Source organism: Scylla paramamosain, chromosome 23 (genome assembly GCF_035594125.1).
Source record: "Scylla paramamosain isolate STU-SP2022 chromosome 23, ASM3559412v1, whole genome shotgun sequence".
Taxonomy (NCBI): Eukaryota; Metazoa; Arthropoda; class Malacostraca; order Decapoda; family Portunidae; genus Scylla; species Scylla paramamosain.
In genome coordinates, this window is record NC_087173.1 from 17,240,530 (window position 1) to 17,264,887 (window position 24,358).

At 38.8% G+C, this 24,358-nt stretch overlaps 2 protein-coding genes across 11 annotated transcripts; both read right to left on the minus strand.

The window, feature by feature from the left end:
- Nucleotides 1-1,042: 1,042 nt before the first annotated feature.
- On the minus strand, nucleotides 1,043-8,033 carry LOC135112307 (NAD-dependent protein deacylase Sirt4-like). Of its 10 annotated transcripts, none has more exons than XM_064026636.1 (8): nucleotides 7,879-7,932; nucleotides 7,663-7,756; nucleotides 7,366-7,485; nucleotides 6,328-6,597; nucleotides 5,911-6,115; nucleotides 3,551-3,699; nucleotides 2,769-2,950; nucleotides 1,043-1,546 (listed from the first exon to the last, which is right to left on the minus strand). In XM_064026636.1, exons 4-8 carry the CDS (start codon nucleotides 6,589-6,591, stop codon nucleotides 1,414-1,416), a joined length of 933 nt encoding a protein of 310 aa, XP_063882706.1. In that variant the 5' UTR covers nucleotides 6,592-6,597; nucleotides 7,366-7,485; nucleotides 7,663-7,756; nucleotides 7,879-7,932; the 3' UTR covers nucleotides 1,043-1,413. The 10 variants fall into 10 exon arrangements, with proteins under 10 accessions (XP_063882706.1, XP_063882704.1, XP_063882702.1 ...); XM_064026634.1 differs by having other exon boundaries at nucleotides 7,279-7,485; XM_064026632.1 differs by having other exon boundaries at nucleotides 7,274-7,485.
- Nucleotides 8,034-14,479: 6,446 nt separating this feature from the next.
- On the minus strand, nucleotides 14,480-17,783 carry LOC135112309 (DNA polymerase epsilon subunit 4-like). Its single transcript, XM_064026639.1, has 2 exons — nucleotides 17,556-17,783; nucleotides 14,480-15,166 (listed from the first exon to the last, which is right to left on the minus strand). Exons 1-2 carry the CDS (start codon nucleotides 17,736-17,738, stop codon nucleotides 15,020-15,022), a joined length of 330 nt encoding a protein of 109 aa, XP_063882709.1. The 5' UTR covers nucleotides 17,739-17,783; the 3' UTR covers nucleotides 14,480-15,019.
- Between the last annotated feature and the right edge of the window lie 6,575 nt (nucleotides 17,784-24,358).

The window sequence follows — 24,358 nt, forward strand, 5'->3', positions numbered from 1 at the left end:
TCTCTCTCTCTCTCTCTCTCTCTCTCTCTCTCTCTCTCTCAAGCATAAAGTGACTGAAACACATTTATCAAAAGTAGTAGCAGTAGTAATAATGTAGAGAGAGAGAGAGAGAGAGAGAGAGAGAGAGAGAGAGAGAGAGAGAGAGAGAGAGACAAGGAAAAAAAAAAGAGATGTGAATTGCCACAGTTTCGTCTACTGGGTATTGTTTTGATGATCAGATACCGCTAACATTGAGTCACTGGCGCACCCCACATGGCAGAAGTCACGGGTCAGAGGAGAGAGAGAGAGAGAGAGAGAGAGAGAGAGAGAGAGAGAGAGAGAGAGAGAGAGAGAGAGAGAGAGAGAGAGAGACAGCTTCGCCTCCATCAGAGAAAGTGTGAATTCTCTGTCAGCCACTCCCCATTCCCAAGAGAGAGAGAGGGTTTATCTTTAAAACCACAGACACTGCCACCACATACATAACCCAGCCAAATAGAGTGCAGTTGCAAAAATTGTCCATGATAGACATAGGTAAGGGTTAATTAGCTTGCTGAGCACCCTTTCCCTTTCTGTAATATTTTTTCCTCAGTCTTCAATACTTCAGACTGGTTAACAGTCCTCTCATTCACCACAGGTACAGTGCATAGTCATTGCCAGAGTTAATGGACCTGTCACACTCACTTCAGTGTTAAGTGCTTTTTTCCTTTACTGTCAGTTCCTTGCAAACCAAAGGATAGGCAGTAACTGGGTGTAGACTCAAGATTAGGGAAACATGCTTAACACAATGGAAAGGGGGCTGGTAGCCTATTTGACTAATCATTCATCACCAGCCACCTATGTCATAGCTCCCAGTGCAGCACCGCATCAAAAATACGATAATAGAAGTCTCTGGCCTTGCATGACTTTTGAGGAGGGAAAAATTAGCAAGTTTGAGACGTCAAAACTCTGAAAGAGAGAGAGAGAGAGAGAGAGAGAGAGAGAGAGAGAGAGAGAGAGAGAGAGAGAGAGAGAGAGAGAGAGAGAGATTGCATTGCTAAATGGTTAAAATGAAGATAAAGAAGTCTTAGATTTCTTCAATTATTTATTTACATACCACATGGGGGTGTCCCAGACAAAGCATCACACATCATTCATACTCTTACTCCTGTGATTTCTTCTTGTATTCATTATAGTAATGTATGCATTCAACTCCCTGCAGTAAGTCTGGAGCAATACTCAACTGTATTCCCTGCGTGTCATGAAAGGAAACCAAAAGAGACAGAGAAAGAGGACTGGGATCTCTTGGGGACCCCTTCCTGTAATATCTTTATTCCTACAATGAGACAAAAATAACTATCTTCACCCTGATTTAAATAGATCTGTGTTTGTACATTCAGAATAAAACTCTACTAACACACATAAAATACATCTGGTAAACATAAGACATGCTGGGTGTCAGACATGCAGGCGAGGCAGGACGTCCCCACAGCGTGCATCAATCCGGAACAGAAAGTGAGGGTCGCCCCGTGTTGGCCCAATGTTCACCCCACACATTCTCATCCCTCGCTCCACTCCAGCAAGGATGAATCTGGGAATACACAGAAATATTACTGACTTCCATTGACCTGCATTGAAGATCAGAGTTATAGACTAGAAGGCCTGTGGAACCCTCTTGAGAGTTCTGTGTTTTTCGTGATAGTCTAAGAGGGATTCTACACTGTCAGTAGGAAAAACATCCATGAGAACCTGACTGATTATATATCTACGTGACCTTTCATATTAGTCCTCATGACGGACCAAAATGTTTAAGAACGCAGGCATTAGTCCAGTGGCAAGAGGAGGCTTTAAGAAGGGAGGTTAACACAGCTGTGCCTTCTGGTGCTTGAACACAGCCTGGCCACACACTCCATGGCCTGGCTGGGTGAATGCCACAACTGTATTCCTTGTGTCATAAATGATAGCTAAGAGAGACTGCAAGTAGACCGGCATCTCATACTGTCCTGTCACAGCCAGCCAACCATTCTGTCCACTTCCATAATGCAAGAATTAAATCATATTTTCAATCTTGCATTCCATTTATTGCTTAATTTGAACTCCCTGCCAGCTTCTCTATTTCCTCCTCCTTATGACTTGAACTGTTTCAAGAGGCAGGTTTCAAGAAAATTATTGTCATATTTTGGATAATCCTTTTGACTGTACTCTTTTAAGAGCTGACACCTTTTGATGCCCATTTTGTTGCCATTGGCTTGAGCTCCTCTCACATTAAAAAAAAAAAAAAGTTTAATTTGTTCAGTTTCATACTTTCATGGCATCAGGCTACTGGATCCCAAACACAGTGAATGCAAGATTCAGCATCGAGCCTAACATGATCCTGCTTCTAAAAACTATCATAATTATCACGATAAATTATACATAATGCCAATCACATCGAGAGAACTGGCTTTAGGTGTGAATAGTCAATTAAGTCACCTGTGCCTACAAGCTTACTGTGTCCCCATGAATGAGTTACAGCGGCAGATTTTGCTATAGGTGACATGGGCAGTGGCTCAGGGCTGCATTGCCATGGGATGGGGGGGGCAACATGAACCACTCACTACATAAAACTACTTTTTGTTCTGTTTTGTTTACGTTTGTACTGTACTATCTGTATATACTATAACGTAATGTTTGGTGGTATAATTTTGATTGTCTTAGTAAGTAATTGAATGATTATGTCAACTTTTAGAGGCTGGGGGTGGAGTAATGGGTGGGGGATGCCAAAGTTGAGGTTTGCCTGGGGTGCCAAACGAGCTGGTGCCACCACTGCTTACCTGTAGCCAGAGTACACATAGAGTGACGAGCCCAGCACCAGCAGCGCGTCACACTTGGCCAGCTCCCTCTTGACCCGCTCCACTCGCTCTTGCGGCACGCTCTCCCCAAAGAACACAAGGTCAGGCTTCATGATGCCCCCGCAGCCTTCACAGGGAGGCACGTAAAAGTTATCCACTTCTTCCTGTGCAGAGGGCAAAGTTCTGTCAAGATGATGTAATGACTTCATATGGTTTTCTTGTGAGTGGTTTTAGTACATGTTTCTTCTAGGGAGGAAGACACACTCATAAGCACACACTTAAAAAAAAAAAAAAAAAAAAAAAGGTAGTGTGTAAAAGTGACCAAATGCATAAAAAACAAAAAAAAAATCCAATCAATTTGGTATCTCTCAAAAAAGTTAGTAAAAAAAGATGACCAATTTAATTCCAAAGATGTCTTGATACCATCCATATCATTACATCATGCAGGAGTCCTCCAGTTCAGTTCCTACACCACTGATTTTTGGCATAGATTAGAACCAGCTTCAGCAAGCACCTACATTATGTCATTCACTTGTATTAATGCTGTATGACTGTAAACTCATAATCTAGGACATAAAACATAGCTACTGTACCTGTAAAAAAACACATAGAGAACATACAGTAAAAAAAAAAAAAAAACAGCCAAGGAGAATGTACATAGACAAGCACTGCCAGCATTGTAACCATGAGCAGTGTAAGTCGAGACTGTCATAAACTGAGGACTCTATGTGATCCCACCACAATACATCACAAGTATAACACACAGGCACCTGCGTGAGCTCCACATCCCCATCAGGCCTCATCTCCATGGGGCGCAGGGTCAGGTGGGGATTGAGGCGAGTCAGGCAAGTCTGGTAGTACTGCCGCAACACCTGCCGCCTGCAGTTCATGCACACCACGTTGAATGCAGACCCTGCAAATTTGAGCCTGTGTTGATTCATATGTACAATGTAATGCAGCGACTGGACAGTTCATGCTGACCAGAATAAATCCTGTAATAATTCACATGCAAAGCAATTTAGTGACAGTCAAGGCTGACCAAATGAAACCTGTAATAATTAATCCACAAAGCACTTTAGTGACCAGATAGGTAAGGCTCACTAAAATAAAACCTGCAACAATTCATATGCAAAGCAATCTAGTGAGAGGATAATTAAGGATAACCAGAATTCAATGAGACCTCAGTAATCACCTTGGTCTGATCAGTAAGATGTCAGACTTGTCTTTACATGAGTGTCCTCAGAGGTTCAGTCCACAAGGAAAGGCTTACATGGCTAATTCATCCTTTGAGTGTCCTGAGAGGTTCAATTTTAATGAAAAGCTTACATGACCAGTTTATCCCATCTAATAAATTTTTGTTTCCCTGAGTGTCCTGAGAGGTTCAATCTCAGTGAAAAGCTTACATTGCTAATTTGTCCTGCCCTAGCAAATTTGTGTGTCCCCAAGATGCACCAAGGCAGGGAATGGTGTCAAAAGTAATCAGAGGAAATTCATGATGCTTGTTGCCAGAAAGTTAATTAACTCATGACAATACATCAGTAGAAAAAAAAGCTCAATAATACATCAGTATTCTCTGATAATACATTATTAGCAAGCTGAAAAATAAAAAATGCTTATATTGAACCAAATTTGATACATATACTAATCCTTTGTGCTTTGTACTATACCATTTTCATGCCCCTGCATGTCCATTCATTGTATCTTTCTCCCTGTGGTATGAAAATCACACACACACACACACACACACACACTGCGTAGTGTAGTGGTTAGCACACTCGGCTCACAACCAAGAAGACCTGGGTTCGAATCCTGGGCACAGTGAGGCAAATGGGCAAGCCTTTTAATGTGTAGCCCCTGTTCACCTAGCAGCAAGTAGGTACGGGATATAACCCGAGAGGTTGTGACCTTGCTGTCCCAGTGTGTGGTGTGTCATTGGTCTCAGTCCTACCCGAAGATTGGTCACTATGAGCTCTGAGCTCTTTCCGTATGGGAATGGCTGGCTGGGTGACCAGAAGATGACCGTAGGTGAATCCCACACACACCCACACACACACACACTATTATTGCGACTTTTCACTTACTGTTTATATATATATATATATATATATATATATATATATATATATATATATATATATATATATATATATATATATATATATATATATATATGATTTGGTGACCCAGTGAACAAAAGCTTGTGAACCAGTACAAGGCCCTGACCCATACTTTGAAGAATCCTGTATTAGTATGTCTTCTTAGTTATTGATGTGATATCTTGGTGGAGTGTCAAGAGCACCACAGAGATAAGTGCTATGGTCTCACTTTTTATCCCCACATGTACAGTCACAGCCAGTCAGTAGATAACCTACTACACTTATTTCTGTTATCTTTACTGTTTCTCCTTAGGCTGGAAGTGCCTCTCTCATTCTTATCCCCTCCATGTTCTACTGCAATCATAATCAAGAGTTGAGCAACATACCACACTTATTTCCACTGTGTTTAGTATTCCCTCTCTGTTGTAAAGTCCTCTGTTCTGCTAAGAATCTACAAATTGTTGGTTTTTCAAGGAATAACACTTAGGGAAAAATACTTAAGGAGTAAAACAAATTTTTTATTTTTTTATTGATTTATTTTATATTTCATTTATTTATGTAGTTTTTTCCCTTTATACAGAAAGTTATTGGACTTCTGACCACAACTGTACCTCTAGGTGCTGGTTCTCTTCTCATATACCTCCTGGATAGCAATATTTATCCCATTCACACCCAAGTCATCCTCCAGACTACATCCAGTCACCTACTAGTCCATCGCAATAGAGTAAATGAGATAGAATTATGTTAGATAAGTAGCTGCATGATTTATAACCACTTGATGATGAGGAGTATCATCATTGATAAAACCCTGTAATGGCCTTCATTTATTTTATTTATGTATTTTTTATGTAAGAGGGGTTCTATCCTACAGCAGCAAAAAGGCTGAGAGAGCAGCTCAGTGGATTGTAATAAAACTCATGGCATGATATTGAAGGGATCTGAAACACTACACCTTGAAATTAACCACACTGACAACACAGCTGCTTTTTAATTACACACTGTCAAGCACAACAGCAGGCAGTACCTACCATGCAGCTCAAGCACATTGGATGTCCTTGCCTTGTGGTGGAGGCGATCCACATTTTGAGTGACAACACAGGCCAGCTTGCCGCTCCTCTCCCAGGCAGTGAGGCAGGTGTGGGCCGCGTTGGGGGTCACGGACGAGAAGCGCGGCCACCCCATGTAATTCCTGGCCCAGTACCTCTGCCGCGCCTTGCTGCTGTCCACAAATTGCTGTAACATTATATACTTTGTTATGTTTTTAACAATATTTTTATTTTTATCATTTTACATTTTTCACAACAGGCTGAGATTCCATTAAGGGAACAGCTCAGAAAAAATTTCACATCTTGTCTCATTGTGGGAAATAGCATTACAGAGGAGGAACCTCCCAGTCTCCTCACACACACACACACACACACACACACACACACACACACACACACCTTGTACTGGATGGGTCTGCGGTCAGAAGTGGCATACAGGCCCACTCCCTCAGAGCGGTAGTCAGGAATGCCGCTCTCTGTGGAGATCCCCGCCCCTGTCAAGACAAACAGCCTCTTGGTGGTGTCCAGAAACTCCTGCACCTGGGAGAGCATCCCATCCTGGCATGGCTCATGTTTTGGCACAAAGGAGTACTGTGATGCCCAGCGCCTTGGCACAGTCCGCAGGCAGATTGTGAGGCATCCTGCAGGATGCTTTTTGTACATCACACTCTGCATGGTAAAATGTTGTCATAATATGATCAGTAAAAAAATACAAAAAAAATGTACTCTTCTCTGTAAATTATTTCATTTGGTATGCAATGCTGTGCAATTCCAGCCACATGGTCAGCAAAGTTAGTTTCACTTGAAAAAAGTTTTGCCAGCCTGGTGATGCTGTCTCTTGGTAGTTATGTTGGCAGACATATTGAAAGATGTGAGGGGTGTGGCAGCAAGGTGGGTGTGGTGTGAACAAAGCAGATCTGCAGGAAGTGAAAATATAGCTACCTACCTGAGTTGTGAGATGTTCTGAGTTTTATGGAGTACAACATCTTATTTGTCAAGGGAAAGTCTGCTGGTGATACTTGATAACAATGAACTAAATGATGTAAGAAGCCAAAAAATTTAATTAGGGAGCAAGACAAATATTTAGACAAGACCACAAAACTGACTGGTGACTGGCAGAGTATTCCACAGCATGAACTGCTGGCTTGTGATGCTTATTCTTTCTGAGCTCCAGTAGTATCAACCTCAAGTCGGCTAATGAAATGAGGGATTATAAAAATAACCTGAGCCTATTAATTTCCAGAGGCTGACTTTATTTCACTGCAAAATATGACATTTTTTCAAGTCATAATCTACAGAATGAAGGATTAATGGTGAAAATAATTAAAAGTGGATGAATTCAGACCTAACCCTCAGCTGAAAATGCTGCTATTTAAATATGGTCCAAAAAAAGTTGTGCTGCCCTTTGGAGCAGAGGGTGTGGGTTACTGCACTGACCGTCGCATCCTCACACCCTCAACTGCATGTCATTCCACCCTCCTTTGCTTTATCAAGAACAAGAGTTTCTTATGGTCTCATGGCTAACTTTACCATACTTCAGGCAAAATTTCAGTGTTTCTGTGGAAAAAAAATGAGGAAAATGAGGAAAAAAATTATATAACTTTCTGTACGACTTCATAATTATCAATATGCACCACTGAAGTGAATAATATTAAAAAAAAAAAAAAAGGAATAATCATAAATCAGAGGGTGTAGGATGCTGTGCCAACACATCACATTTTGACTTCCACATACCCTCACTTCACTGCTTGTCATTTCAATCGCATTTATTAAGTCATATCGGGAGACCTGCCACCAACTGCGCAACACGAAGGTATCACTGGGGTTACTGTAATTCATGAACGCTGCATATTACATAACTAGACAATTTCGATAACCAGCATATTTTTCAACTGAGCTGCAATCACTATACAATATAACACTAAGTAAACATCCTCCTGCTTAATTTACCTTAATTCTGGCAACAATAACACAACACGATGCAATGAGGCATGCAAGGAGCACACTACGCGAGGAATGACGAAACCTAGAAGGAAAACTTTTAAAAGTGCGCCGTTGAAAAGACCCAAACACAGGCTGACGTATGGAGGCCTGGCTTGGGAGGAATCCTCCCTGCTTTAAGATCAAGATCAAGGTCACAAACGGAAAAACTCTTAATCTTTGAAAGATAATAAACAACAAGACTACAATAACATAATAATATAACTCGGGAAAAAAGGATCTATTTAATAAGACAGCAACATCAGTATCAGTAAGGAAAAAAAAATAAATAAATAAATAAATAAAATAAATAAACAGTGAACTGAACTGAGTCATACAACTTGTGAAAATACAATTATAACATTATTAAAAGCACTTGAGAAATGTGTTGTAGTTCTGTAAAACCCACATATACTAGCACAACTTGAAGAAGCTTAAAAATATAAGGATAGTAATAATTATGAAAAATGAGTTTCAGATAATGAGAGAAGAAAAGGACGAAGCAATGAAAAAATCAGTAACTTAATGGAGATTGTTGGAGAGTTGGAGGAAGATAAAAACACTAATACCAACGAAATGAAAGAAGAACTAAAGAAATTCAAGAAACACATGGTGGAGTTTCAACATAAAATTGATAATATGGATAGGAAATGGGAGGAAAGATAAAAGGAAATGGAGGAGAGAAAATAATAAAGAAAATCAAAGAAATAATGAAAGAAAGGGCAGAAAAAGAAGGAAGGAAAGATAATCTTGTAATTTTTAACATAGAAGAAGATGAAACCCTAAATAAGAGGGATCAAGCAGAGCGAGACCAGATAAAATGTAAGGATGTGTTAGTAAATGAACTAGAGATTGAGGAAGTGGAGATAGCGGAGATGTCCAGGTTAGGTAAGAAGCAAACAACAAAAAAATGAGGAAAGGAAACCCAAGACCAGTTTTAGTAAAATTAGCAGAGTTTTGCTTGAAATGAAACATAATAAAAATAAAAAAAAATGCAAAGGAACTAAGGAACACTAGAAAAGATGAGTATTAATAAGTGTATATTGTTCTGGATTTAATGTCAAAGAAATAAGGAACTCAGAGAACAACTTATAGATAAAAAGAATAATAGAGAACAGGATGGTTCATCAAAAATGGCCAACTGAGAAAATTTTCGTAAATAAAAAAAAAATAATGAAGTAATAATTTAAGTTTTAGTACAAATTTTTAAACATACAAGGATTAACAATGGTAAAAGGAACTGAATTAGATAAACTTATAGACAGCAGCACAATATTATGTTTAATTAACAGAAACACAACAAAAATGGTTATCGGTAAATTGCAGTGATGAAATAAGTTGTATAAATAGAATGAGAAAATATCTGACAGAAAAAGGTGGTGATTAATGCTTCTTTAAGAAGGTAATACTTGCACTAGAATGTGAGGTGTACACTTTAAAATTTAATTTAATTATGGTTTATATGTCTGTAAGTGATAATACAAGAAATTAATTAATTGAAGAGTAAGTCCAAGCAATAGGGGGGAAAAAAAAAGTATACGTGGAAAATAAATTATCATCAGACTTCAACAGTCACATTGAGGTTACTGGGAAATATAAAATAAATAATAATAGTATACAACGACTTAAAATTTTGAGACATCTGAATCTTAATACATTGAACTGTGATATAGACAATGAAGCAATGAAGGAGAGACGACATGGCAGAGATGATAAGTGTAATACTATTGACTTTGCATTATATAAGTACCTGGATAATATGATAATAGATGAAAATGGTGATGAGTATGATCTATCAGATCACAAACTAAGGCGTCTTCAGTTCTTCTGAAGGGACTCGGAAAAAGGCTTTTTTCCGATGCATTCCTTTCGCACAGATCTCCTGGGAGCTTCGGAACCTTACAACTACCCCAGGCCACAAGTTTTCTAAGCGCTTGCTTGCGAGAACTGTGGGCAGGGATCGGGGTAGAGCAAAAGACGCAGCCACTCGCGGGCAGTGATGCAAACATGTTAGGTGAAAACAAGCCTATGTGCATGCATTGTTTTCAACAAAATCTCCAACATACAGAATTATCTGCATACAAGTCGGTCATGAGTGAAAACCATTATTAAAACTGTGTAGCGTGAATTGTTTCAAATTAAGCGAATAGTAACATTTGGTTACAATGAACGTGAAACAGTGAAGCCTTCCAGCGGCGGGCAGCATTCTGGCAAGGCAAGTAAAAGGTGTCTGAATGGCCTTTCTGTCTTGGGCCACGACTTCCAACACATCATTGTGTTCAGGTACAATGCCATAATGCAGTGTGAGGTCATGACTGATACAACCAATTCACGCTAAAATACTCTGGTGAGTGGCTTGTATTTGCACTAGTGATGAAGTAGGACAGGTTAGAAGAAGTGATACACGGGATAGAATGTTTCCTTAACATGGCTGAATCTGAACGGCGGGGCAGGGGATCTTGCTCTCACCCCTATGAGTGACCTGTGACCTGGAGAGCTGCTAAATCTGCTCCATGTACTATAGTTTGACCCAGCTCCATTCCATAATTGCTAATAATAGACCATATTTCTTTATATTATAATACTTGCAGTCTGTCTAGACAAAATAGGATAATAAATAGGGATGCCTAAGAGATGGACGCACCCAAAATGCGGAAATAGTGTGAAAATACAAGCAAAGAGACACTTTGACATTGAAATAACGAATTGCATATGACAAGGTTGCAATGGGTCAACCGTCATATATCTTATGGTGACATATTATATCATTGAAACACTTGCCCAATTAAAACCAAATACAGGAGTGAAGAAAGGATCGCATTGGAGAGGACCTGAGGGAGAGATGATTGAGTGGAGAGGAGGTTAGGGACAGAGCCTTGTGGAGAAGACTAGTGAGGAACAGCGACCCCATATGAACATGGGAGCAGCTGCAGAGGAAGAAGACAGGAGTGATGTGGGTGTGCTCCTGCCTCAGCATTTTTCGCCTATGATGGAATGCTTCTCGTAACCAGTGGAGATGAAGCTAAACAAAGTATAAAATTATTAATAGAAGTAACAGAAGACTGTGGATTGCAACTAAATAAAGAAAAGACCAACATATTAATATTTAGCTCAAACACTACTACTGAAAACATAGAAGAAATAAAAGTTACTAATGAAATAAAGTACTTAGGAACAAAAATAACGAGCAGGAGAAACCTTCATGAAGATAATATCATACAAGAAGCAAACAGATATGCAAACATGGTACCAACCATCGCAAGAAGCTGCAATAAAGTTCTTGTACGAACAACATATTGGAAAAGTGTTGTTCTTCATTAATAATGTTTGAGGAAAAAAGTTGTAAACTACTTAAAAAGAAAATAAAAAATAGATACACTACAAAAAGCAGAAAACAGAGCATATGGATATGTAGTGAATACCCCACTCTATACTCCAAGCAGTACAATGAGAGGAGGAATAGCATCATCTCGCATAGCAAGAGATATGAAGATCAAACTAAACTATGAAAGACACATTATGCAAGATAACAATACATTACTAAAAACAATCTTTGAAGATACAATGGAAATCTCGAAAGATACATGAAAAAAAAAAAAGGTTAAGATATATATGTTAGAAGTAAATATAGATATTAACAAAATAAAAGAAATTAGAAAAGGAGAAATAAACAACAAAACCAAGGACTGAATTCTGGGAAGCAGAATTAGAAACTAAACACAGTTTAACTATATACAGAAAGTGTAAAAAAAAAGAATAAATATATGCAAACAGAGCAATTTATAGCACCTTACCATCTGAGTTCTTATTCAAGGCTAGAACAAATACTGTGGAGTTGGGATGGAGGAAAACACAAAAAGCGAAGAAACAAGCTGCCCTTTATGTATCTATGACGAAGAAAACTTAGAACATTTTCTGCTCTACTGTCCCAAAACGACAAGACATTAGAAACACTACCAGACGCCTCCTACAACCCTATCATACAAACATACTGGAAAAACTCTTCCTTTTTTATAAAGATAATAAACAACAAGACTACAAGAACATCATAACATCAATTTGAAAAAAAAAATATCCATTTAATAAGACAGCAACAGCAACAGGAGAAAAAGAAAAAAATAAATAAATAAGGGTGCCGTTGCAAAGGCAATACCCCAAAATAGCAACTGAAGTGAACATGTTACCAGCAGTGGCAAGATTAAGAGCAAGGTATCAAGCATATGGTCTGTGGGGTTGGGGAAGAATTCTATACTAATTTATGAGTCTAATGATTACTTGTTATGAGACTGAATACAATGATGAAAACTAATAGAGTCACATGGAACTGAAATCAAGGCATTTACGTTTACATTGTTTCAATCAAGGCATTTACGTTTACATTGTTTCATCCATACACATTCATTGTTCACATTGTACATGTGTAGGTGTATTACTGTTAGTTATTGCTCTTATTCACACTTGTTAGTACAATGTTCATATTCATACACTCAAACACATTCATTACCTTATTCATACACACTAATTGTCAACACACACACACACACACACACACACACACTATTATATTAATTTCACACGTATTGCTGTCATACACACTATTGTTCCCATATTCACACACCCATTGCTCTAACACTCAAACATGCACTCATTCTTCACACATATATTATTGTTTTCATGCTCAAACACACCCATTGCTCTCACCACACACACACACACACACACTCCCTCAATACTCACACACATGCCACACAACGCACAATACAGTAAAATCCCTCTTATCCGGCATCAACGGGACCGCTGACATGCCGGATACTTGAATATTACCGGATACTTGAATAGAAGTGAAATTATGTCCACAATCACCACCGTACACTCACGCATCTTACCATAACAAAGATCAGCTGATCTTAATCAGCAGCTGATCTGATCAGCTGCTTAAGTATAAGCACAACACGCTTCCTCTTTTCTACAACTTTAGGCATGATGAAGGCGTCAGGCGATAAACAGTGCACACGCGAGACTGAGTCACTGAGTAAACACAGTGCAGTGGGCCACAGGTGGCGCAAAGCAGTGCGCTCTGGTGGCGAGGGGATAAAGTATGCCTCGCGCGGGAATTTTAATCAATTTTATGAGTACACATTGATTTTTTATTGATTTTAAGGCACATTTTAAGAAAAATGTGCCGGATACTTGAAGCTGCTGGACACTCCAATGCCGGATGAGAGGGATTTTACTATACTCTCACAGCCATGCCACACACCAACACTCCCTCACTACCCACATCTCTTTAAAGGCCCTCTGCTTCACTGTCCTTATATGTACAAGTAGAATAACATAAATGGCTGTGTTACTGTATCAATGAGTTATGAATATCCCATAAACTAGGACACAGTGACTTTTTATAATGTTTCCTTATTAAGTTCTTGTCACCATCTGACACTGGGAGTTTATTTTTCTATATTAATTTTTTGTTTGCTTATATTTTACTTGTATTTTTAATTGTATTATTTTATTATTGTTACTTTTTTGTTAGATGGGCTTTAATGGATGAAAAAAGACAAAAAAGACCCATTGAAGGTGCCAGACCCTAAAGAAAAGTTCTAGAACAGATTCAAACTTACTTAATGTGACAAAGTAATCTAAAACTCACCCTATGCAAGCTGTCATCACATACATTAGCCCTTTCTAACCTTTTCCATTATGGCAACTTCATCATCAATTTAATTGATACAGGATGGCTTATGAATCTGACACTTTTTGTTATTGTTGATTATCTCTTCTCTGAGGTTCATCCCTCCCATGTCTTCCTCAGTACATCATGTCCAAATGTCTCCCTCCAAACACTGCCTCTTGGTCTTCACTGTTCCCACTATGACATCTCTCTAGGTATCCTCTTATATTTCATGATTTATTTATTTTATTTAACTGTTTATGTAAGAAGGGCTTTGGCATAGGGCAACAAAAAAGCAGAAAAAAAAAAAGTAATGAAGGTGCCAGTCCCCAAACAGTAGTGAAAAGGATTACTATTAAAACATAACTCGTCTAATGTTAGAGCAAGATATTTGAAAAGTAACCTGTCAGAAATACCTTCCAGTACCTACATTTCATATCTCTCTCTCTCTCTCTCTCTCTCTCTCTCTCTCTCACATGTGATGTGGGAGATAACAGAAGAGTTCAAACACACAAAGCATGTCAGTGTACCAAGCTATATAATGAGTGACATCACAGCCAACATGTGACAAATGGTGCCCAGAGCTATGAAGGACCCAGCAGGGAGGAGACAAATGGAAATAGAAGTGAGTAAAAGAAAAATAAGTTAGAGTGAGAGAGAGAGAGAGAGAGAGAGAGAGAGAGAGAGAGAGAGAGAGAGAGAGAGAGAGAGAGAGAGAGAGAGAGAGAGAGAGAGAGAGAGAGAGATGGGGGGAGTATTGAGTACCACATAGTGATAAAAAAAAAAAAAAGATACATACAAATACGCTGGTTGATTAGGTTATCTTACAAATGAAGCTTAGAAACACACTATATATAAATTGAAACACAATGTTAATAGGAGAACTGAAGAAAGACATCCCTTTGTCAGTAAATATATTTCTGTGCATTTATCTTCAGAAAATACACAACACTAAGCACTGCACACAAGACAGTGCTCCCTCTCTCACACACACACACACACACACACACACACACACACACACATACACACACAGTCATATTTATAATGGGACATTTAATGAGGTTCTTTAATTCTTTATTGTTCAACTTTTCATCCTGTTTCTACTTTTGAGGATTAAATTCTGAATTGATTTTAAGGAAAACTTTAAGGGATATTTTCTCATCTCAGTTAAAGAGAATGTAGAGGAATGTAGTAGTTATTGGATTATTAGATTATTATTATTACTTTTGTCATTGTTATGTTTTTGTTACTGTTGTTTTTCCCCTTCTACCACCATGAAAGCACTATTACAAACAAAGGACACACAAATGAAGCACCATAATTTTATAAATGTACCAGTATATTCATCACAAAGAGCATCCATACATACAGAAAAATAATCAGGAATGTAATATATATTCAGAGTAAAGCACATTGAACCCAATGCTCCTGTGTCGCTCAGGACCAGTCAAGGGCACCGTCCAGGAAGGCAAGGGCGTCAATTGCTTCCACTGAGTTGTCCACGTCCCGCCGCGACACAGTCTTTCTGCCGGCCTTGCGAGTGTACTGATATGCCTCCTCCACCAAGCTCTCCACAAACAGCTCCTGAGATAAGGGAGGAGCAGTGTTAACTCAGTGCATGCCAGCCAGATTGTGTTGTGGTGGTGTGGATTGGATGTATGTGTTAACTCACTGCATGGCAGGCCTGTATTTAGAAATGCTTTGCTTTCTCACCACGACTATTTTCAAAGGCCATAGAGATGATTGGCCTGGCTCTCAAGACTGTTCCTCCTTTTAATAATATAAAACTATTGTTTATCTGTCTCTAGAACTGTAAAAGCACCCTCAAAAACCCGTGTAGCTTCAATTAGAGACTTTTGAATGTAGTATGGGTGCAGCACAGAAGCATTTCAGAATGTGGTACCTTGGCAGCCCAGTGTTGTGTTGCTGTGGACAGAGATGGATGTGTTAACTCTATGTATGCCAAGCAGATCAGTACTGTGTTGCTATGGATATGATGGATATGATATTTTAAAGGGACTGCCACATCCAGCCTACTGGCTTCCTGCAGCTTCCCTTATGTTCTTGTGTTTTATTTATTACTGAGGGGACTAAAGCGCAGGATTTATGCATGTGATGCTTTTGTTTCTACCAATGAGACAATTTATTTCATGTAGGCAATGAGAGCTGTGTTTCCCGGGAGACTGGCCCTTAGAAGCACATAAATTTCCCTACTAAGTTCTCTTTCTTTCTCTACATGAATTTTCTATCATCAAACATTACTTAAAACCAAAAAAAAAAAAAAAACAAAAAAAAATGTACATGAATGATTTGGAAATATTTGAGAACCAGAGTTATTCCAAAGCAAAGGAAAAGTGGAAACAATGGGAGAGAGCTTGAGTTATGGGCATGGGAGGGGAGACACCTGCTTTTCAGATCACACAACACAGAGACCTTGGCTGGGGAATGATTAACGTGAGTCATGTTATTATTATGATAAGGTAGGGGGCCTGCAGGGTTAGGTTAGGTTATGTTAGCCTTGGACTTGGTTGTCCTGATGGGCTAGGTTAATTCCACAGGTCTCAGTGGAAATCCTTGGCTCTTGGGTGTGGTGGGCAGCAAGTTAATGAAATATGATGGATTATGAAAATAGCCTTAATCAAATAATTTCCTGACATTGACTATTTCTCAGCAAAATATGAGTTTTTTTTTTCCAACATGTGAGCTATGCAAGAAAGGGATCAACAGTGAAATCAATTAACTGACTGAATCTAAAATCTCACTCCCAGATGAAAACATTAATGCTATTTCAATATTATCCAAAATATGGCTTCCCAACACATTGTAACCTAACCTAATAACCTAAAGTAATACCATTGTTGTTACTATTCTATCATACAGTATTAATTATTGTAAAGAAGAAAATCACAAAACTGATATCACTGCATCTCTATTGATAATATTAACACTGGACTGAACTGGAATAAGGGAATGAAGCGGGCTAACATTACCGTGTCCACAAAGCTGCTAACACTGTGTCCCTAAAGGTAATATTAATTTTGGATCAAACAGGAATACAGAAATGAAGTTTAACATTTGGATGCAATCATATGAGGGCTGTGGGGTTGTTTCTTGACTCTGTCCAGTCACATTGCTACTTCATTGGCCTCTGCTGTCCCTCCTTCCACAGCTTTAGGTGGGATGTGTTTTTCATGTGGCAAAGATGGTGGTGGGTGTGTGGCAATGGGACTCCATGTTGATTCCTGGCAGGCAGCACCATTCTCCTCTTGTCACCAACTCTATCATATGACAGGCCCCCAAGGTGACACGTGTGTATCGTTACCACAACCTGCTGCAGGTTAGGAAGAGTGACAAAGTTGAGGGTCTCCTGCAACTCACAATCCTTACACCTGATGGCCACACAGCTACCTTTGACTTGACTGTTGCATTTCCCAATTAGTACAGGCTGCTTACCTTGCCTGGCCCTGCCCTCACCATTCTCACACTGCTCAAAAGAACAATTCACCCAAAGGAAGTCATCATCTTGGTCTTGGAATATCAGCTGTAACATTCCCTGCCAGTGAGGAGGTGCCAATTACTGATGGGGAGATTCAAGTGCTGCCAGCCTGCCACACAAAAGCATCACCACCCACAGCAGTCTTCCTGAGGAGGTCAGCTGCTGGTGTTACCAAAGGAAGCTGACAACACCATTTCCCTAAAAGTAATACCATTCCTGGGCTGAACTGGAATAAAGAGATTACGTGGGCGGACATTACCGTGGCCACAAAGCTGATAATAACACGTCCATAAAGGTAATATTAACTGTGGACTGAAATGGAGGTAACTAATTATCTCGAGCCCTTTCTCGGCCTGATTACTTGTCGTTTCCTTCCGGACTTCCACAGATCACTTTAAATCACTATAGATGATTTGAAAGGAAAAAGGACTCAAAATAATTATCCAACTGGCACAAAAAACTTAGCTTTAACATTACCGTGGCTTTGGCGATGACGAAGACCGCGTCCTGGCTGGCCAGCTGTAGGGCAGGGTCAGCCTTCATGATCCTCTTCACCCTGGCTAAGGGCAGCCTGAGCCCCGCCCTGCCGCCCTCCTCCCCGTCGCCCTCCACACCCTGCAGCTCCTCGCCCACCACAGCCTCACCCTCAGTTCCCGCCATGCTCTCCAATCCAGGTTCGGTGCGCCAGTTTGTTTACAGTGCAAGTTTTGGCGCGTGTTTCTTCCCAACGGCGCCAACACTCCTGTGATTTTACAAATTTATTGTTGTATATAAAAGGTACAACCAAGGAAAGGAAAAAAAAAAAGATTGATTTTTTTTAATTCATTGTTGTATATAAGAATAGGGAGGAACCTACAAATTACTTGGATCAGGTTATTTATTTTTTTATTGATTTATTATTACATATTACATATAAATAGTACAACATTATGATTTGTTGCATATAAAAGTACAACATACAGAGAAGGCACAACCTGCGAATTACCTTGAAAAAAAAAATGTATTGATTGATCTAACTTGACTAATTTATTCTTTGTACATTATATAACAACAAAGCAAGAGTGGGGAACCTGATAATTACTTTGAAAAATATAGTTTAGCAGACTTATTGTTTGCCTTAATGGGATCGGCCGCTCAATTGTCAATACTGCTACCCTCTGTATCTCCCTCATCCAGGCCCAGCTGCCCCTTGACCCTCTCAATTCCATCCCTTCATTTAAAGACGTTCTCAGAAATGCTTTGCTCTCTCACCGCGACTATTTTCCAAGGCCACAGAGATAATAAGCCAGGTTACCAAAGATGTTTCTCCTGTTGATAATGTAAAAATTTGTTAATAGGAACATAAGAACATAAAAAAAATAAGGGAAGCTGCAAGAAGCTACCAGGCTTACACGTGGCAGTCCCTGTATGAAATATACCTACCTATTTCCACCTATTATCCCCATCCATTAATCTGTCTAATCTTCTCTTAAAGCTCCCTAATGTCTTTGCATTAACAACTTGATTATTGAGTCCGTTCCATTCATCTACCACTATTTGAGAACCAATTTCTTCCCATCTCTTTCTTAAACCTAAATTTTTCAAGTTTGAACCCGTTATTTCTTGTTCTGTCCTGGTTGCTTATCCTAAGAATTTTGCTTACATTCCCTTTGTTATAACCCTTATACCACTTAAAGACTTCTGTCAGGTCCTCTCTTAACCTACGTCTCTCTAAAGAATGTAAATTTAACAGTTTCAGTCTCGCCTCGTAAAGAATACTCCTCATCCCCTGTATCCTTTTAGTCATTCTCCTCTGTACTGATTCTAATATATCTATATTTTTCCTGTAATGTGGGGACCAGAACTGCATAGCGTAATCTAGATGAGGTCTGACCAGTGCCAAATATAACTTTAGTATTACTTCCGGCCTTCTACTTTTAACATTCCTAAAAATTAATCCTAATAGCCTATTTGCCCTGTTTCTGGCCTCTATGCATTGCTTTCCTAGACGGAGTTCAGAGCTAACTATAACTCCTAAATCTTTTTCGTACCCTGAACATACCAGAGTTTCATTGTTTATCTCTCACTAGAACTGTAAAAAATAACTTAAAACCCATGTCACTTCAATTAGAGCCTTTGGAAAGTAGTGGAAATGCAGCCATAAGCGTTTCAGAATATGATCCTAATTCTGTCTTCCTCTCGATCTTCTCTCTCTTGGCTCCTCCACACTCCTCCCACATCCTCAGAACAACACCAAACCCACATCTTCCCACTTCCTCTCCTTTGGCTCCTCCACGCTCCTCCCACATCCTCAGAACAAGATCAAACCAATGTCCGGAGAATGCATGTGGACAGTGGGCCAAACCATCTCAACCAAAGGATTCCGCCATAGGTTCCTTGATCTCAACCGTGCCTCTCTTGCTTCCTCCGTTACTGACACAACTCTTACCTATGCCTAACACTTCAGTAGATCATAGGTCGCTAAATACTTGGGAAGGAAAAGGAAATGTGTATCAAGGACATGCGATTGTCACTAAAACAGTTACCTAAAATATTAATGTGTGAAATTGTCTTGTAAACTTAAGGTGGAAATAGATTATTGTAGATACATTAATCCTTTTACTCCTTTATTTATTTATTTATTTATTTATTTATTTTATTTATTTTATTTATTTATTTTTTCAGATTCACCTATAACCTTTCTTAGACACTTCATGTTGTACTGAAGTCACTTAAATAGCTTTGTAACTTACAGAACGCAGAAGACTCAATTCTCTCTCTCTCTCTCTCTCTCTCTCTCTCTCTCTCTCTCTCTCTCTCTCTCTCTCTCTCTCTCTCTCTCTCTCTCTCATAAATGTAAAACAGTTCAGTGTCATTATTTGCAAAAAAAAAAAAAAATAAAAAAAGAAAGTGAACGTATAAAATGTGATGATGATAATAATAGTTCTCTAAGATAACAATGACTGATTTTCCTTTTAGAATTAAAAAGAAGAAAGAGAATGCGTAGATAAGATATTGAAAGCCTTGCTGAATACATGAAAGATAAGGAAAGTATCAACTCATGTGACGAAACTAAGACCATTACCACGAAGAGAGAGAGAGAGAGAGAGAGAGAGAGAGAGAGAGAGAGAGAGAGAGAGAGATGCAAGGGATACAATTTCACCAGACCAACACTACTTACGTACAATCATGAAAACACTCTTGAAAACCTTAAAAGTTTCTGCGTTTCACCTCAGTTTCTTTCAACAAGTTCTAATGAAGGTTATAAAGATTTTCAGGGGTATTTTCATGATTATAGAATTTAAGAGGATTCCGCATCGTGAATGGGGAAAAAGAAAGAAACACTCACGAGAACCTGACTAAGCATCTCTGTGGCCTTTGATAACAGTCTTTCTGGGAGAACAAAGCACTGGACAATAGGAATCCTGAGTAAGAATAAAATGCATTACGTCTTACACTGATTACTAATTTTCAGTACACATGCGACGAGCGTAACAGGAAAACCACGATGACTTGTCCCTCACACAATTGATGTTTTATAGATGACAGTTATCTTCCTCAGATATGATACGTACACTATATTTTAAGTTTCCGCATCTTATCTTGACTGTAAAATTTCGATGGAAACTATGAGACTCAGTAATCCAGTTGTTTGTGCTCAGTCAGTAGGGAGCTTTAGTTATGTGTAGAGATCACTTGTTAGGCTATTCAGTAACCTTGCTGCTGTTGCGTTTGGGATTAGCACCTCCTTGGGCTGACTATATAATATTTTGGTATAAACATTTGTCTCGACTTGGCGATGTCTGCATTCTGACACTGAGACGTCACCTGGGACTCATCTCATCCACACCAGCATCCTTTTTGGCCTCTCTTTAGGGACGGGTACTCTCACTTGACCCTTTTTTCGCACTTCTTGTTACCCTTGTCAATGCCCCTCTTACATAACAAAAGAAAAAAAAGATAAATAAAGAGTGCATGGATAGATACAAGTGGGCATGTTTCATAGAGGGACTGTCGAGTGTAGTCATGATGGCTTTTTGCAGCTTCCCTTATGGTCTTGAATTCTTAATACGAATATGGTTCCTGCTTGAGTGTCCCGTGTCTCCGTGACGACGAAAGCAAGCTGGTTCGTAGTGAAACGTGTCGTAGTTAAGGAGTTCACTTTTGTTTACTGGTTTTTTCCACTAATTAAACTTCCTTGGTCTTGGTCGCCAGGCAGAAGGAGCAGCAGAAGCAAGGATACTCGTGGTGCAAGAAGTTAATGAAATAATCTATACATAAACGGTAACTGAATAATACATTGCTTAACTCTTACGCTGGAATTCACATGGATTTCACCAGAATTTCACAAGGATTTTACAGGGATTTCTCTGGAATTTCACCAGGATTTCTTCAGGATATTACGGAGATTTCACCAGGATTTCTTCAGGATTTTACATTGATTTTACAGGATTTCACAGAGATTTCAACTTGAGTTTCACGAGAATTTCAACAAGATTTCACCAGGATTTCACCAGGATAACACCAGGATTTCAAGGAGATTTCACCATGACTTCACAAAAATTTTACCACGATTTCACCAGTTTCACTAGGATGTCACCAGTATCACTAGGAGTTCACCAGTTCGTATTTAACGGGTATTTCAGGAACTGTCTTGTGTGTGTAGATCAAAACTAGACTCTCTCCTTTATTTTTTTTATTAAGTCTATAATCATTCTTTAACTTTCAGAGCACTGTGAAAATAATGAGTACTAAAGTAAAACAAGAATAAAAAATAAATGTAAGTTTCCATGAACACACAAACACACATTCACACACACACACACACACACAAGAAAGAAAACGAAGAATGAATAAACGAATGAAAGAGAGACGGAGGTTAGTTTGGTACTTTCCAGGTTGCTTAATTATTTAGAAGACCGTTGTAGGAGAATATTATTGTTTTGAGAATGCGGGACTTGTATGCCGAGTGTTCCACCAGATGGCTCACTGGTTGCTGGGCTGCTGGGCTGAAGTCAATTACCTCGGCTGTCCTGCGTCGTGTAAAGAGCTTGTCGTCAGGACACACGATTGATGTAGGCAGTAAACTTCGTAGCAAAAGTGTACGAGATAATCATATTTGCTGTAATTCCTGAAAATCAAGACAGATCGTTGAACACCTTGCATCACGGCAAAATTGTATGAAAAATGTAACCTAAAGCGAGTCTCGCCGGGCTCTAAAAATGTATAATAACTTAAGGGGACCCACAGCCCGATACTTAGATGGTGACGTTCATACTTTGTGTAGTGATTTTTTAAATGTTTTATGGCACTGACTAAGGACACATCTCAACAAGTTTGATTTTATTTGGCTAAGTAGTTCTCAGAAAAAAAATCAATCGGAAAAATAAGAACAAAAAATTTGTTCACTAAAATAGAAACAGAGGGACTTGTGTCAATCCGATTTCAGTCATAGTTTGTTCCTGTAGTAGCTTGACCCGTAGCTATAAAATGGTAATAATTTGTTTTGATATTTCACTCCGTTGCTGAGAAAAAAAAAAAAAAAAAAAAATCCAAAATACTCAAACTTCTCTTCCGATGCTTTCCCCGGAAATAAATCATAATAACGATTTTCATTTGCTTTAATAAATCTGTCAAAATATTCAGTTTTTATTCCTCTTTCTGGAGCTTTCTTTAGAATTTTAATATGTTAAAAAGTAATGGCCACTGTTTACCAGGAGGACGGTCCGCTCAATGTTAATGTTTTGCTGTCCCCTCAACTGTGGCGCCTCTAGTGACCAGAGGGAAAGTGCCATAAGGCCCATTCTAGTCTGTTGTGCCACATTTTGTGGCAAAACCACGGATGGTAATGTTAGCAAGACTCTGTACTTGGATATCCAGAGCCCCTTGATATTAGTAAACTAGTGCAATTCTTTATTCCTTCATGGACACTAACTACTCCCTTTGCTTGTCCATGTAAGTGATTTTTAAGATGCCTACCTCACATCTTATTTCTTTTTATGGTATACCATAGTTTTATGACTGTTTAACGCCTACCAGGATGCCAGATACACGATGAACTAATATTTATAAAAAAAAAAAAAAATCTGCAAAAAACTGGCAAAATTATAGAGAAAATGGAGATTTCTGCAGGGGAGTGCACTGATATACATGATAATTATTTTATTGGGGTAAATATTGCCATGTGGCTCTCAAACTTTTACTGAAAATGAAAAATTTCTGTAGCGATTTTATGGGATAACTGATGGAACACGTGGTTCCTGACTGAAATTCACCTTCTACAAGCGTTCTCTCTCTCTCTCTCTCTCTCTCTCTCTCTCTCTCTCTCTCTCTCTCTCTCTCTCTCTCTCTCTCTCTCTTATGTTAGAGGGGCACCGACCAAGGGCAACAAAACCGCAGTAAAAAAAAAAAAAAAAGGCCCACTGAGGTGCAGGTCCCCAAACAGAGTCGAAAACGGTAGTCAAAAGTTGAAGGATAAGTGTGTTGAAACCTCCCTCTTGAAAGAGTTCAAGTCATAGGAAGGTGGAAATAAAGAAGCAGGCAGGGAGTTCCAGAGTTTACCAGAGAAAGGTATGAATGATTGAGAATACTGGTTAACTCTGGCATTAGAGAGGTGGACAGAACAGGGATTAGAGAAAAAAGAAAGTCTTATGCAGTGAGGCCGCGGGAGGAGGGAAGTCATGCAGTTAGCAAGATCAGAAGAGCAGTTGGCATGAAAATAGCGGTAGAAGACAGCAAGAGATGCAACACTGTGAGGATGAGAGAGAGGCTGAAGACAGTCAGTTAGAGGAGAGGAGTTTGGTCCCTTCAGAGTCTTAGAAACGTGCTAATTTTTAACACGTCATTATGTATCTTTGTAGGAAAACCAGAATAAAAGGTCAGTTAAGAGGGCAAAAGACGTTCTTGGGATAAGCTTTTTTTTTTTTTTCTGCCGCCAGCTCACCACGCTGCAGGTTCAGGAAATGCCTTAAAAAACAGATGAACTGGATACAATACTTAAATATTTAAAGACTGCATTATAAGAACCACTGAAAAAGTTGAATCTTGTTATATTTCAGCTAGGGAAATCTGGCGGTTGTGTTGAGAGCCACCCACTGAGACGGGCTGACGAAAAGTGTGTTATTATTATTATTATTATTACTATTATTATTATTATTATTATTATTATTATTATTATTATTATTATTATTATTATTATTATTATTATTATTACTATTATTATTATTATTATTGTTACTATTATTATAATAACAATTATTATTATTATTATTATTATTATTATTATTATTATTATTATTATT

Coding starts and splice junctions, on each gene's coding strand:
- LOC135112309 (XM_064026639.1), bottom strand. CDS start 17,738: ATGGCGGGAACTGAGGGTGAGGCTGTGGTGGGCGAGGAGCTGCAGGGT. Junction 15,167..17,555: donor TCGTCATCGCCAAAGCCACG/GTAATGTTAAAG, acceptor CCCTTATCTCAG/GAGCTGTTTGTGGAGAGCTT.
- LOC135112307 (XM_064026638.1), bottom strand. CDS start 7,683: ATGACAAGCAGTGAAGTGAGG. Junction 6,116..6,327: donor GCAGACCCATCCAGTACAAG/GTGTGTGTGTGT, acceptor ATAATGTTACAG/CAATTTGTGGACAGCAGCAA. Junction 2,951..3,550: donor TGGAGCTCACGCAGGTGCCT/GTGTGTTATACT, acceptor CCCTCTGCACAG/GAAGAAGTGGATAACTTTTA.